This window comes from Gekko japonicus, unplaced genomic scaffold (genome assembly GCF_001447785.1).
Source record: "Gekko japonicus isolate JY-2015 unplaced genomic scaffold, Gekko_japonicus_V1.1 scaffold66, whole genome shotgun sequence".
NCBI lineage: Eukaryota > Metazoa > Chordata > Lepidosauria > Squamata > Gekkonidae > Gekko > Gekko japonicus.
Window position 1 is genome coordinate 587,642 of NW_015163605.1, and position 15,259 is coordinate 602,900.

General features: G+C 41.7%; 1 protein-coding gene across 4 annotated transcripts in view; it reads left to right on the top strand.

Annotated features, from left to right (window-relative positions):
* The window catches only part of LOC107107053 (neurabin-1-like), a 70,943-nt gene that overhangs the window by 46,090 nt on the left and 9,594 nt on the right, over window positions 1-15,259 (top strand). For 3 of the 4 annotated variants that reach the window (XM_015407273.1, XM_015407274.1, XM_015407272.1), the window contains 3 exons: window positions 615-686; window positions 900-1,089; window positions 12,288-12,404. In XM_015407273.1, coding sequence (XP_015262759.1) covers window positions 615-686; window positions 900-1,089; window positions 12,288-12,404 — 379 coding nt within the window. The remainder of the gene's footprint in view (window positions 1-614; window positions 687-899; window positions 1,090-12,287; window positions 12,405-15,259) is intronic. The other variant, XM_015407275.1, reaches the window with a different exon arrangement.

Here is a 15,259-nt window from a genome sequence, read left to right on the forward strand (position 1 = left end):
GGCTGTCGCGACTTCCACTGCCTTCCTCCAGGGAGTTCCCCTGACGGACATTTGCAAAGCTTCTACGTGGGCCACGCCTAACACCTTCATCAGGCACTACGCCCTAGACGTCCGTACGAACACCAATACCAGCATGGGACGTCACATTCTATCTTCGGCTACGCAGTAAAGGTCCTGCCAGCGCCCTCCTCCAGATAGGCTACTGCTCGCTAATCTCTCATGGGTGTGAAGCACAGAGACCACGTCGAAGATACGTAGTGGGGTTCCTGCGCATGCCCGAGGTACTGGGTGCGAAAATCCATTAAAAGAACTTGCTACAGCTCCCATCGATCCAGCACATGCGCACTAGATCCCATGGGTGTGAATGCACAGATGACCACTCAAAGATCACCAGTTACAGGTAAGCAACCTGTTTTTGCTTCCACACACAGGGTTGCTGCAGGCAGAGCACCCACATCTGGGAAGGAGGCAGAGCCAAATATCATCTTCAAAACGGCAGTGCTAAACTCTGCAGATAGTTACCAAATTAATTTTTCTGTATATCTCAAATGTCTTGAATGGACTTGACATCTGATTTTTGTGACTGTCAAATAAGATGTTTTCCTTACTTTCAGGGGCCTAAGAAAATCTGGCGGTAAAGGCAAAAAACAGGAAAAAGAAAATGCAAGAGGTTCTCTGGATAGCCGGTATTTATAGATTCATATTACATTCTTAACTTTGCCCTCCAGACTGAAAAGATTATTTGAAATTTGAACTTTCAAGTTTTCTATTTGTTTTGGCTGCAATAGACTTAACATAGCTATCACGTTTGGAATTTTTAGTCAAATATATTTAGCACTGTATGTTTATGCATACAGAAGATTATCTCAGAATCATTTACACAATTCATTTTATTTCAGAGGCTCCCATGAATTACTGGAAGACAACAATTTATCTGCCTCAGATTCAGATTCCCCTATTCCCACTTGCATGCCTTTCTCTTGGTTTGGAGACAGCCATAAAGAGCATAGTTCTGGTAGCACTCTGAGTTTTTCTCAAGGTGGACCTGATGTTGTCACGGAACAGAGCCAAGAGAAGAACAGGAACAAGGTAAATGTATACAAATTAGCTATATTTTATGCATTTAGATTTTTGTGGCTGATGCTTGGACTTTACTGTACTTGTACAATGTCCAGTACTGAAGGTAAATTATTGCAGTGTACTTTTAAAGCAGTCAAAATTTGTAATAAGACTAATGAGAGTTTTAAAAATCTATCTTAATCTATATTAATGCATGGATTTCCCACACTTGTTTTCTTGTGCAGAGAAAAATGCATAGCGAATGTGTGTTGGCTTCTGTTAGCTTTTGGAATGCGAGAACTTTGATTTTGTTGTAGTTGTAGTTGTGGTACAGCTTTGTATAAGCAACCACTTAAATACCTTGCTACAATATTCTGAAAAATTACACAGTTGTGTTCTGAGGTATATCTATATCCCAAGCCAAATTCCACTATACATCAGTCTTGCAAAAACAACACCCAAATGGTAAAATAATTTGTTTCCTGTGGTTGTTTTATGCCCCAGGTGATTTTTTGTAAATACAAAAAAACCCCTCTTCAGCAGCTGCACTTTGAGAGCATCATTTACTTATGTGCAAGTGACAGTGACCTAAGAGGAAAACTCTGTAGAACTACTTCTGTATGTACTCTGCCAAAAAAAAAAAAACAATTGGGATTGCAAATTTACCCCAGAAGATTTTACCAGGTTTTAATACAAAATATCAATTTGAGTTCACTTGCATATTCCCTTTCCTCCAAATAAGATATTTTAATTATACCTTAGTTCAAAGTGCTTTGTAAGATTTTCAAAAGATATTCAGACTAAAATAATCATACCACTAAACAAATCAGGAAATATCAGTAAAATTTACATTCATTGAACTTCTCATAGCTAACCCCTTAGCCTGGTATAGTTTTGGGCAGAATTCTTTAACAAATGGGTATTCACTTATAAAGAATAGGGCTCATACAATATGTTTTGCTCGTTCTTATTTTTAAAGGCAGCAAACATAGCTTTGTTCAACTGCCTTTTTTCAAAAATCATGGATAAGTTGATATACCTGTTCCAGAAATGTTTTATGTGTTGCCCATTTGTAGTCTGTTGTAGTTGTTAATAATCTGTCTTAAACTGTACTCTAATATCAGTCAGCCTGTAGGCTTGAGAAGTAATTACGACAACTTCCCTTCAGTTTTTCCAGTTAAGAGAAGGCCAGAATTTGGGATTCCCGAGAAAAACCAGATCCCCATACTAGTAAAGTATTAAGGTCTGGGAATTTTTGGAAACTGTGAATTTTTTCAGGTCCAGTAGACCCAAACTGAAAAATACAGAGGAAAAAAAGCAGTGGTAAAGCCACAAAAAATAGCTGATAGGTTTCTCAGTTGGAGCTCTTTTGTGTGTTCCCTTTAAACCAGACCGCCCGACAGAGCCTGCCAAACAACCTATCCTGTGGTGAGAGTTCTCCCTGCAGGCTGGGCTGGGGCTCTGCTGGGCAGCCCAGTTTAAACAGCCAATCCTGCGGGGAGGATTTTCCCTGCAGGCTCTGCTGGGCAGCCTGTTTTAACAACAGTAATCAGGAAAAATGATGGCCTCACTGGTGAGCAGGAAAGACAAAAAAGAACAAGGTACAAGGCAGAGAGTTTATTTAGCTCTTATGGATCCCTACGCCTTTCACTATGAGCTTTGTCAGGAGATCTATAAAGATTTCTCAGCTCCCACTTTGAAAGAGCTAAATAAACTGTCTTGCACCTTGTTCTTTTTCTTCTTTCCAGCCTGGTTTAAACCAAACTGCCCAACAGAGCCTACAAATCACCTGATCCTGCAGGGAGAACTTTCCCCATAGGCTCCGCTGGGAATCTCTTCGGCAGTTTGGACGAACAACCAAAAAGAGCCTCAGCTGAGCCATTGGGGAGATTGCCCCCCTGACTGTTTTGCGGGCTATCTTATGCAGTCCATTTAAACACTGTGTTTAAAGGGACTGCAGAAGAAAGCCCAAAAACACCCGAGGGGCGGGAGCAATGTGCTCCAGCCCCTCAGCTGTTGTTCGGGTTTGCCGGTATTTTTGGAGATTTTTTCCAGTTTTCAGGGAAAATCCTGGATTCATTTTGGATGCCATTATATACTTTAAAAATACCTATGAGGTTTTTTTCCAGGTATATTTTCAAATCAGGTAGACCTGAATGCACACCCCTAGTGGAAATCTTTCTCTGCATTCAACCCATTGTTTATAAACATTGATAGAGATAGATATGAAACTTTGAATTTATCCTGTTTTGAACCAAAAATAAATTAGGTAGGGGAAGTTGCCTCTGTTGCAAGTTGTATATTAATTTTTCACCATCTTTATTTAACAAAATTCTTTAAACTGAAACTGAATCCAACAAAGACAGAGGTCCTGTATCTGAGTTGGAGCGGTCTGGGGTTAGGGATCTCTTTGCAACCTTCGATGGGGGGCCATTGGTGCCAATGTTGGAGGTTAGGAGTTTGGGAGTGCTCGATGATGCCTCCTTAACAATGGAGGCCCAGGTAGCAGCTACTGCCAAGTCGGCCTTTTACCGTCTCTGGCTGATTAGGCAGTTGGTTCCCTTTTTTGAATGCAATGATCTGGCAACAGTGATTCACGCGATGGTCACCTCAAGATTAGACTACTGCAATGTTGTCTACATGGGGCTGCCCTTGTCCCAAATCTGGAAGCTACAGCTGGTGCAGAATGTGGTGGCCAGGCTGTTACTGGGTCTTCCTTTGAGGGAACACATTCAGCCTGTGCTGAAAGCACTGCACTGGCTACCTATAGCGTACCAGGTTCACTTCAAGGTGCTGGTTCTTACCTATAAAGCCCTATATGGCCAGGGGCCTGCATACTTGAGGAGGCTGCCTTTCCCCATATGTTCCCCAGAGAGTACTGCATTCAGGATCACAAAATGTCAGACTGGCCACAACCAGGGCTAGAGCCTTCTTAGCAGTGGCTCTGCTTTGGTGGAGTGAGCTCCCAGAGGACATCCGGGTCCTGCGGGATTTATTACAATTCCGCAGGGCCTGCAAGACAGAGTTCTTCTGCTAAGTGTTTAAGTAAGACGCCATATTAAACTGTTTAACATCAATTGAGTAAGCTAGGCCCTATAATCCAGTGGTGTCATTTGTTACAAGGGCCGGATCTGACATAATTGGGACTTTGTGGGAGCAGGCCATGCGTGTCATAAAATATAATGCCAGACAGCAGAGATATAAACTTTATAAAAGATACAAACACAAGTAAAGATATTATTTTTTACTTAAAATACAAATATGCTTAGAACTTGAGATGTTTTGTTTATTTAACAGTCTTCGATAACTGACACCTCCCAGACCTCCCCCCCCCCCAAAAAAAAGATGCCTGCATAAATGGAAAGGTGGGGGAATAGTGGGATTTGGCAATGCAGTTTTAAAAATAAAACATCAAGAAAAAGCACAAAGATCACAGCAGAAACTAAAATATAAAATGCTGTGAGCCTAGGAACATAAAATGGCTGGGCATTTCAAGCTTCTCCCCTCCCCCCAGGTATACTTAACATAAGCAGTGGCTCTTCAGTGTAATGTCCCCCTTTGGCTGTGGGTTCCCTGGTTAGAGTACTCACTCAGGCACCAGTTCTCAGTTCCATTCAGCAGAGACAAGCTGGCTCAAAACCTCAACCCTGTATTTGAAAGGATACAACTCCAGTAAGCGACAGCTTCAGCTACACAAACACTGGAAAGTGAAACTACTTGAACTCCACTCCATTGAAATAAATGGAAGCACAGAACAGACAAAGTTGCAAAGAAAATGTGGAATGTATTTCCCATTAAGGTCTCTGGACCCAGATAGACTACTCTGGGACTGAAATAACAGTCCCTGGGAGTAGCAGAAACATTCTGGGATTGGAATGAGGGCCCCCGGAGTGGAATTCATTCCCAGAATGCTGCTGCTACTCCCAGGAGCTGCCATTCCACTCTGTGCCCTGTCATTCCAGTCCCAGAACACAGATTCTATTGCTAGGGACCATCATTCTACTCTGGGGGCTGTCATTCCAGCCAGAGCACTGATTCTATTGCTAGAAACAGTCCCAGAGTAGTCTGTCTGGGTGAAGAGACCTTAATGGAAAAATCCATTCCATATTTTCTTTGTAACTTTGCAAGTCCAGACGAGCTTCCTGCTCAAGCAGGCAAAGGAAAGACAAGATAGAGGGAGCTGGGAACTTGAGCAGCCTCAAGCTTCAAAGGGTGAGGACAGGAGGGGGGAAGAAAAGAGCCTGATTAAAGCCATGGGTGGGGCCGCTTCAGGCCTGTGGGCCTTAAATTTAACACCTATGCTATAATCCATCCTGGCTACCTGCTCTAATATCCACGCCCATACAGAGGAACAATGTGCCTAGGAGCCAGATACCAGCTATACAACTACTGCTGACTCTATTGCAGCCAATTAGGACAGTCTTTGCCATAGCATACATGTAGCATCTTTGGAATTTGTTGTAATGATATTAACTGTTTTTATTGCTTTAATGTTTTTATGTTGCCAGTGGCCTTGCAAACCGCCCTGAGCCTGCGTCGGCGGGGAGGGCAGGGTATAAATAAAATAAATAAATTGCCTCTGAAGAAATAGTTGGCTCATTAGCTGAAGGCTGCACCTCTTAGTATACTTTTGCAAAGCCAGCTTTTAATTACTGTACTTTCTTCAATCACAGCATGTACTGATGTACTGTCTTGCTCTTTCATGCTTGATGCTTTCCGTGTGATGATAATTTTGACCGAATCAATGTAGATTGTTTTGTGAATCTTTCATCTCTTTCTTGCTGTGGATTCTTTACTTGTTTTTTCTTTCTGTGTTAATGTTGTACGTGTATACATAGTTTAGGTCATATCTACTTTTTCCCCTCTCTCTCACCCTAGTGAAAGATTTCTTGCAAGTTTGCACAATCTTTGCCAACTGATGTTTTCCTGATATAACATACTGTCTCAAACAAATGATTTTATTTGTGCTTGTGTGTGCATAGAAACGACACTAATGCTCATACAGTGGGCACAGGTCTTAAATAACTTTAATATAGTTTCATTATATCTTAATATTTGTTTTGAATGTGTTGGTGTAATCTGCTTTAATATGCAGTATTTTGGGGCTGAAAAAGCAGAACAAAATACCATAAATAAATATGACTTTAGATAAGATAGGGTTGGTTGTCGTCACCAAGGAGGGGGGGGACTGCATCCAAAGTTGTTGTTCAATTTGAATTTTTTTTTTTAGAACTTACATATTCTGAATTGCCAGAAGGCGATATTTGCTGTAATTACATAATTACATTGCTGGTTAACGGAATTTAAATATCTACATCTAGTTGCATTTTTTTGAGGGAGTAACTCATTTTAGAGAATTTCAGAGCTCTATACATAAACACATGAAACTGCCTTATATGGAATCAGACCCTTGGTCCATCAAAGTCCATGTTGTCTACTCAGGCTGGCAGCCCTCTCCAGGCAGAAGTCTTTCACATTACCTACTGCCAGATCTTTTAACTGGAGATACTGGGGATTGAACCTGGGATCTTCTGCATGCTAAGCAGATGCTCTACATTGAATTTGATACAGAGGACATTTATTCAACATAGCGTAGAGCTGTCCTGTCAGATAGGAACACTTTCTGCCCTTTGTAGCTTGTTTATGATAAAGATGTAACAATGGGGCCCAGTCTTGCTTCTGTTTGTTGATAGGAAGATAACTCTAGCTTTTCTTCAGAATTACCGTAGGTCATTCTGCAATTAGATGTGAACTGTTTAAATGATAGATATTAAGTATAAGATACTAAATTATATTGAATGTAAACTGGTTATAATGAAGCGATGGATTAGGTGTAGTAACAAACTGTAACAAGTCTCTTGGTTTATATGTTGTTTGTTGTAGTTGTTTATGTCTTTGTTTAGGAGTATAAGAAAACAATAAATGTGTACCCTTGGGTACTTAAAAAAAAAGAATGTTAACTGGTAATTCACGATCGATCTTTTGTGCAATTCCACATGGGGACTGCACATGAATAGGCCTGCTGTCAGAGAGGTTTGCAGCTAAAAGCCTCCAGGGGGCACTGTGCGCAGGAACTAAAGTCTTTGTTCCCGCCCAGGGACCAAGTGCTCCCACGCAGCAACACCCCCACCTTCAGTTCCTCTTTTGCCGCCAAAAGGGTAGGTTGTTAGTTTGTTAGTCTCCAGAGCATCAAATCGGTGAGGAATCATTCTTTGTGAAAGTTTTATCTTTTCTCCGTGGGCCTTAGATATGGCTTAGAAAGCACCCTTGTGGAGTGAAAGTGACACAGACAGATGAACATGATTTATGCCTGTTCTCCCTGGGTGAAGGACATAACATCCCGATTTGTAAGATCTGCCAGAAGTTTACTGTGAAGGCTAGACGGGATAGAGCTTCCAAATTAAAGGCAGCTTTGTGGGAGAAGGCACTTAAAGCTTTGGACCCTGCTTCTGAATCAGCTCCAGATAAGCTGCACAGAAGTTCTATGGTGAAAACATGTAACTGTTAATCGAGTATCTTCTGTGCAGGCACACATACCCTCCCTCCCGCCCCAATTCATGCTCTTGCTTCAGCGGTGCTATAGGTACTGAGGGTGGGGGCCCTGCTGCCTGGGAGCACATGGTCCTTGAGCAGGAATAAAGACTCTAGCTCCTGTGCACAGCGCCCCTGGAGGCTTTTAGCAGTAAACTTCCTCGAGGGCAGGCCTGCTCATGTGCCTGCACAGAAGATAACCAATGAACAACAGTTACACATAACTGCAACTTTGTTTTCACAGTTTTTCTTACACTGAACTTCCTAAGAGGCAGTTAAGGGAAACAGGGTAGGATTTGAGCATCTCTTGAAGCTTCATCTATGAGATGACCAGGACTTCTCCTTCCACAAACATTTTGTATGGGTGTAGACTGTGTTCCTGTGTTCAGATATATGTCACCCTGTTCCCAATTTAACACAAAAATAAGGCATCCCTATTTCATTTGAACCATCCATCCTCTGGCATCAGTGAACTTTGCTTTTGTGATGTTTTCTTTTTTACAGCATGATTAGTGAAAATTTCTTTCTTTACATCCTTTAGATAGTTTATTTTATTATTATTAGTAATAGTTTATTAAGAACAGTCATAAGACCAGCAGAATGAACCAAAATATTAAACACAGAGTCCACAACATAAGAACCTTACAAGCTTAATTCCTAAAATACCACACCGGTCAATTCCATCATTAATGGCTTGAGTTACAGTACATTGCGCTTTTTAATTGCCAAGTAACAATATTTAGCAACATTGCGTGTGACAGAATCATAAGTATCAGCCAGTAAGAACTTCATCAAGCATTCCTCGGCATATGTAAGATAATTAGCCAGGGGTTTAAAACGTGCGAGAAGGGGTATCAGCAGCTGCTGTCTCTCTTCATCATACATAGGACAATGGAGTAATATATGGGCGGCCGACTCCACCTGTTCTAACAGACAGGAGCAAATTCTCTGGTGCATGGGAGTCCGGGTATATCTACCATAAAGTACTGCTGAGGGTAACACATCGAGCCGTGCTCTAGTAAATGCCCATCTATGGTCATCCTTTAGATAGATTCAGTGTATCGGAACTAAAATAATCAGACATATTTTTCACTATAATGGACTGCGTTTTCACATTTGGTTAATTGCTGCTGCATACATTTGGAGGTAGTTTTTGACTTTTCTATGTGGTTTCTCTGGGACAGTGAGAGAAGAATAAACTTCTTGTATCAGACTTTGCAGGTGATTTTTCTGGGTAATAGGAACTTTGAACCATATAGTGAAAATGTTATGATTTTTCTCGTATGTTCCTGCTGTTTTAAGTTATATTCAAGTATATAATTAATACCTCAAACTGAGAGCGTAATAAATGTGGGCCACGCTGAGTAATAAATAGAGTTGTGAGCTTGGACCAGGTAGACGTTCACGGGCTGACTTTGGGCCTGTCATTAGGCTTAAAAGAGGATAAAATACAAAAATTGTAGGTGTTCCTAGCAGAATTAGTAAAATACAAATGGTGATTAGTTAGTGCCCCTCCCAGCCTGTCGTACTATACTAGAGCATAGTTCTCCTTTTATAGACAGAAGAAAGGTTCATTCAGACTTTTGCACATTATGCAGAGCCAAACTCCAATTTGCCATCAAGCCTTCCAGAGCTTCCCCTCACAATTCACCCTATTCTCTCAGATCACCCTGTTCTTCCTCTTCTCTTCTGGCTTAATAGTTCATCTAAGAGAGAGTCAGTTAACTTTGGGAACTTCACATATACTTTGACAACTGCTCCTTGTGGTAAGGTGTTTAAGCATTTTACATTATAACATTATGTAGGAGATAGGTAAAGGTAAAGGTTCCCTTGCTCGAAAGCCAGTCGAATCCGACTCTAGGGTTGCGGTGCTCATCTCCGTTTCAAAGCCGAAGAGCCAGCGCTGTCCGAAGACGTTTCCGTGGTCATGTGGCCGGCATGACTAAACACCAAGGCGCACGGAACGCTGTTACCTTCCCACCGAAGTGGTACCTATTTATCTACTTGCAATTTCTTGCTTTCGAACTGCTAGGTTGGCAGGAGCTGGAACTAGAGACAGGAGCTCACCCTGTCTTGCGGCACCCGGGTCTTGAACCGCTGAACTACTGACCTTCCACAGCCTGCAGTTCAGCGTCTTAACCACTTGAGCCACCGCAGCTCCCCTATGTAGGAGATAGGGAATGATAATTCAGGTAATTTGCACTAGGCATGTTAAATCTAGGCTAGATGTGAATCAAACCCAATCTTTAGGCCTGGATAGCCCAGGCAAGCCCGATCTTGTCAGATCTCAGAAGCTATTCAGGGTTGAGTCTGGATGGGAGACCTTCTTGGAATACCAGCAGTTGGGAGGTGGGGGCAGGCTTTATTCAGCCACCTCTGTGAATATTCTCCAGGCTCACAGTAGGGGTCAGTCACCAGAGGTCGCTATGACTTCCAGGTACGCACGTGCACATATTAAAAAAAAAATCAAAACCAACAAAAAAAATGATCTTTGTTTTGGTGCCAGTTTGGTGTAGTGGTTAAGAGTGCAGACTCTAATCTGGGAGAACCAGGTTTGACTCCCCACTCCTCCACATGCAGCTGCTGGTGTGACTTTGGGTCAGTCATAAGTTCTTTCAGAGCTGTTCTCCAAGGGCAGTTGTTGAGAGAGCTCTCTCAGCTCCACCTACCTCACAGGGTGTCTGTTGTGGAGAGGGGAAGGGAAAGGGATTGTAAACCACTCTGAGACTCCTTCAGGTAGTGAAGTGCAGGGTATAAATCCAATCTCCTTCCCCATGTAAAGATGTATATATATAAATTTTATATGCCTAGCTTAATATATGTGAGAATTAAATCTTAATAGTAACAGTGAAAAAATTTCAGCATATTGAGAAGTCATATTTTTTAACTTTTGGAAGTTAAGATGTATATAGGAAGTTAACTGTCAATATTTTACATTTGGTCAGAAAAATGCATCAGGCTGTTCTTTCCCCTTCTCTCCAAGGTGCTCAGAATTGAAATGGTTCAACAAGCTATAATTCGTTATATTATCCAAATCACGAACTGTGATTTGTTCTTTTCACTCCAAACTAAGCTTAGGGCTCTTCTGCATTTTTTTTTGTTAGTTCTGGTCTCATATTGCTTTGGTTAGCCGCAAAATTCTGCACACATTTTTGCGCCTTTAATTTTCACTTCCTCCCCCCCCCCCTTTTCCCGCTGGTGCTTTAGAGACCACTTTTACCCTGATCTTTTTCTGGAGGCTGATTTTTAGTTGCATTTTTCATTTTGCGTAATGTTTCTGTCAGTTTTCTTTGTCCTGCCCACTCCCACCCACCGCCAGCCCACTTATCGATGATAGGACTGTCATTGTCAAACCACTCCCTCTCCTCCCCCCAAAGATGAGTGGCTTCATTTTTAATTTCTTTGTTTTAAATGGCACTAAAATAGCAATATACTGTTCTAATGGTACGGTAAGCAGGTTCTCTGAATTCCCAGCTTTCATTTTTTTAAAGCAAGTCTAGTGGTTAAGTGTGCGGACTCTAATCTGGGAGAACCGGGTTTGATTCCCCACTCCTCCACTTGCACCTGGCTGGATCACCTTGGGTCAGTCACAAGCTCTGGCACAGCTGTTCCTGAAAGAGCCGTTTGTGTCAGAGTTCTCTCATCCCCGCCCACCTCACAGGGTGTCTGTTGTGGGGAGGGGAAGGGAAAGGAGTTTGTAAGCCGCTCTGAGACTCCAAGTGAAGGGCGGGGCATAAATCCAATCTCTTCTTCTTCTTCTTCTTCTCCTCCTCCTCCTCCTCCTCTTTTTCCTTTGTGGAGATTTGCCTTTTTTCTTCTATATCCATTTAAGAAGAGGCTAGAGACCTACTTTTTAGAAAATGAAAGCTGGGAATTCAGAGAACCTGTTTAACCTATAAGTACATATGGGTACTGCGGTGGCTGAACTGCAGGCTGTGGAAGGTCGGTAGTTCAGCAATTCGAGACCTGAGTTGCCTCATGACGGAGTGAGCTCCCGTCTCTAGTTCCAGCTCCTGCCAACCTAGCAGTTCGAAAGCAAGAAATTGCAAGTAGATAAATAGGTACCACTTCAGTGGGAAGGTAACAGCGTTCCGTGCACCTTGGTGTTTAGTCATGCTGGCCACATGACCACGGAAACGTCTTTGGACAGCACTGGCTCTTCGGCTTTGAAACGAAGATGAGCACCGCAACCCTAGAGTCGGATTCGACTGGCTTTTGAGCAAGGGAAACTTTACCTTTTACTTACATATGGGTATGTTGATATTTGAGTGCCCAGACCCGACTCATCAAAAAACATAACCTATATTTTTGCCCTCAGTTCCTCAGATACATCTTGGTCTCAAGGGAATTACCAGCATTAGAAACATGCTCCTCATAGTGCAGTCCTAAAGAGAGTTTATACCCTTCTACGCCCATTAACTTCAATAGACTAAAAAGGATATAAAGATTGCACTAGCATACTTTTGGGGTTTTCTGGAAGTCTGTTTTTCCAAATCAAATAAAAAGAATGCAACATTTGTGTGTTGTAACCTGGGAAAATTAGCGTAAATTATTCTATCTAAAATTGACTAGAGCTGACTGCAAATTGAAGCTATTGCTTTAAAAAAAAAAAAGATGTGCTTAAGGTACTGTGTCTCCTTGCGTTTTTACTATCCCAAGGGGTAAGTTAACAAAACATTATTTTCACTTGTTTGCAGAGTAGAATTGTCATAGATGATTCATACCATAGCAAGCCAAGTTGTGATCTCTCAGGGTTAGTGACAGAGCCCAGTCTTTCAGGGCGTTCACACACTTTAACCTTCTCTTCAAATGAGGTGAGTTTTAGTGTGTCTGTGTGTATTGTTGATGTCACCATTCAGTCTACATTATACCATTTTGGTTTGTTTAAAATGAAAATGGTAGGTTATCATCATTTCACCTTAGTATTTTGATAACTGGATATTGAAAAATGTACCCAAGCAAAAAACATTTTACAAGTACACAAGAAGCTGCCTTATACTGAATCTGACCATTGGTCCATGAAGGTCAGTATTGTCTACTCAGACTGGCAGCAGCTCTCCAGAGTCTCAGGCAGAGGTCTTTCACATCACCTACTACCTGATCCTTTTAACTAGAGATGCCAGGGATTGAACCTGGAACCTTTTTGTGCCAAGCAGAGGGTCTGCCACTGAGTCACAGGCTCTCACTAATCATATTTTATATGGCTTTGCAAATCATTTTATAAGTAAAACATTACATTTTCATAGCAAATTGCAGCACTTGTTATCAGAGAAAAATTAAAATATTAGATATTAAATTCACCTATACAATGTATTAAATATACATTTATATTTAGGTAAGAGTTAATTCAAAGTTGTAAAATCCTGGATTTTATAGTGCTTTCATCAACTAATCCCACTTACAATATGTTAACTATTTAAATATTTAGTAGTTCATTGAGTTTTATAAACTACAAAATATAATGTGTATTTACTGAATAGGTCATTGAGGAAAAACTGCATATCAGTTACATTTTAAAAACATCCCTACTGTGTAGGAAGGCAGATAATTAATGAATGGTGTCACTAGCCAGTGCAGTTTACTTTGAACATGGTTACATTTTCAAATATTGCAACTTGTGTGAATGAAGTTTCTAAAAAAATACAGACATTTCATTCATTTCTAAATGACTGGTGCTTGTCTTTTTATTGTAGTGAGTAATGTATATTCAGTTACTGCTAAAACCAACATATGTCTACATGGTCTCTGTGCATCACATTGGTGGATTTTATGATTGTGCAGAGCAATGATTCAGAAATGTCCAGAGCTAGCTTTGTGGCATGAAGATTTCTCCCTGAGGAAAGTAGTCCAAAACTCTCCAGATACAGTTCTTTGCCTACCTGCCTGTCTGACTCAGTCACACTGCTGGACCTATTGATGCATCTTGGACCAGGGTATCCCATTCTTACCACCAGAACCTTATCGCACTCTGCTTGCACTGCAACATTCATTCTTTCACTCACCCCTGGGCTGTGCAAAAGAGGAAGTTACACATCGGTTCTCTGGAGCTCCTGGAAGTCTTTGGGTTTTTCTCATCAGGTAACAGCAGAGTAGTGCAGGTGGCCATGCCTAAAGCATAACCACCATGCAAACTGTGGCATAGTCCCGTGCTCTAAGGAGTCTACCCTGCTGCCTGTGAAAGAAATGCATCAACTCCAATATCATGCCCATTGCCATCCATATTGTGGGCCAGGACGTCTGTGCTGATGCCCTCAGTCACCAGTGCACTGTGGCTGAAGAGCGGGAATGCAACAACTGGTACTTTAGTCCTGTCGATGGAGTTTCCACACTCAGACCTTTTTTTGCAGCATTGTGTCCCAGAACAGGGAAAGGTCATTGATCTCTAAGAGATGCCTTCCTAAAGAAGTGGTTAAGAATAGAATTTGTCTTCTGTGCTTTGCGTCCTATCGCCCTTGTCATCAAAATCCTGGGGAAAATAGAGAAGGGACTGCATGGAATTACAGTCCTAATGACCCCATTTTGGCTTCACCAACTGTGGTTCCCCGAAGAGTCATTGCATCCTCCTCACCAGGACTTGAAACATGTTGTGACAACATCGCAGAAGGATCTTGTACCTGGATCCTTTTCAATGCATGGAAGCCATCTATGAGGAGATCCAGCAAGTGTAAGTGGAAGCAGTTCACCTTCTTTGCTTCCCAATGTGGGTAGAATCCCTCTACCTCCCCCCCCCGCATCTGTTATAGAGTATCTGCTACATTTTCAGCCTTGAGCTAGAACATTCTTCTCAGAGATCTCAGTGCCTCTTCTTGAAGTACAACCACTTTTCCAACAACCTCTGATGAAACTGTTATTCCAGGTTCTTCCAGTCCAGACTCCCGTCTCCTGCATGGAATCTGCAGCTGGTCCTGAAGCAATTAATGGGTAAAACCTTTGAGCCTCGGGCTACAGTTGACATCAACCTCATCACCTTCAAAGTGGCTTTCATTATCCGTGTATGTTCTCTAAGATGAGTTGCGGAACTCTGTACACTGAGATAGGATCCTCCTTACATCAGTTTTCATCAAGAGAAGGTGAAGGTGATGCCTGACAATAGCCTTTTACAAAGGTCATCTCAGGCTTTTACCTGAATCAGAATTTGATTCTACTGAACTCCCCCCACCCCCCTCGCCAGCCACAGATACAGAACATTTGGCCTGAGCAGGGCATTTTAATTTTTTGTGGACGTGGACAGCATCTTTCAGGCAAGACAAGAAACTATTACTCCGGAGCCCATACAGTCTGAGGCTGTGTTCTTGAGGAAGAGGTCTTCATGACAAAAAAATAGCTGTAGCAGCTTCTGAATCACTGCTCTGCACAGGTACAAAGACTATGTGAATTTATAGATGACCACTCAAAAAACAGCAGTTACAGGTAAGCATATTTTTAATATTGTGGAGGATTCAGTGATGTGGTGTGAGTTAAAAGTCATCCTCATTGTTGAACTTCACAGTCCTTCATGAGATATAGTCACTGTCATCCAGATTACAATTGCTCTTTAAAAATTCTTTTGTTTGTGAAACAGATATGGCTTCTTCACAGTACTGGCTGACTTCTATGTTTATGAACTTTTGACCTTCCATTTTTTTTTCTGCTCTTCTGTATTTAGACAGGTACAGTTCTTCACCTCTCT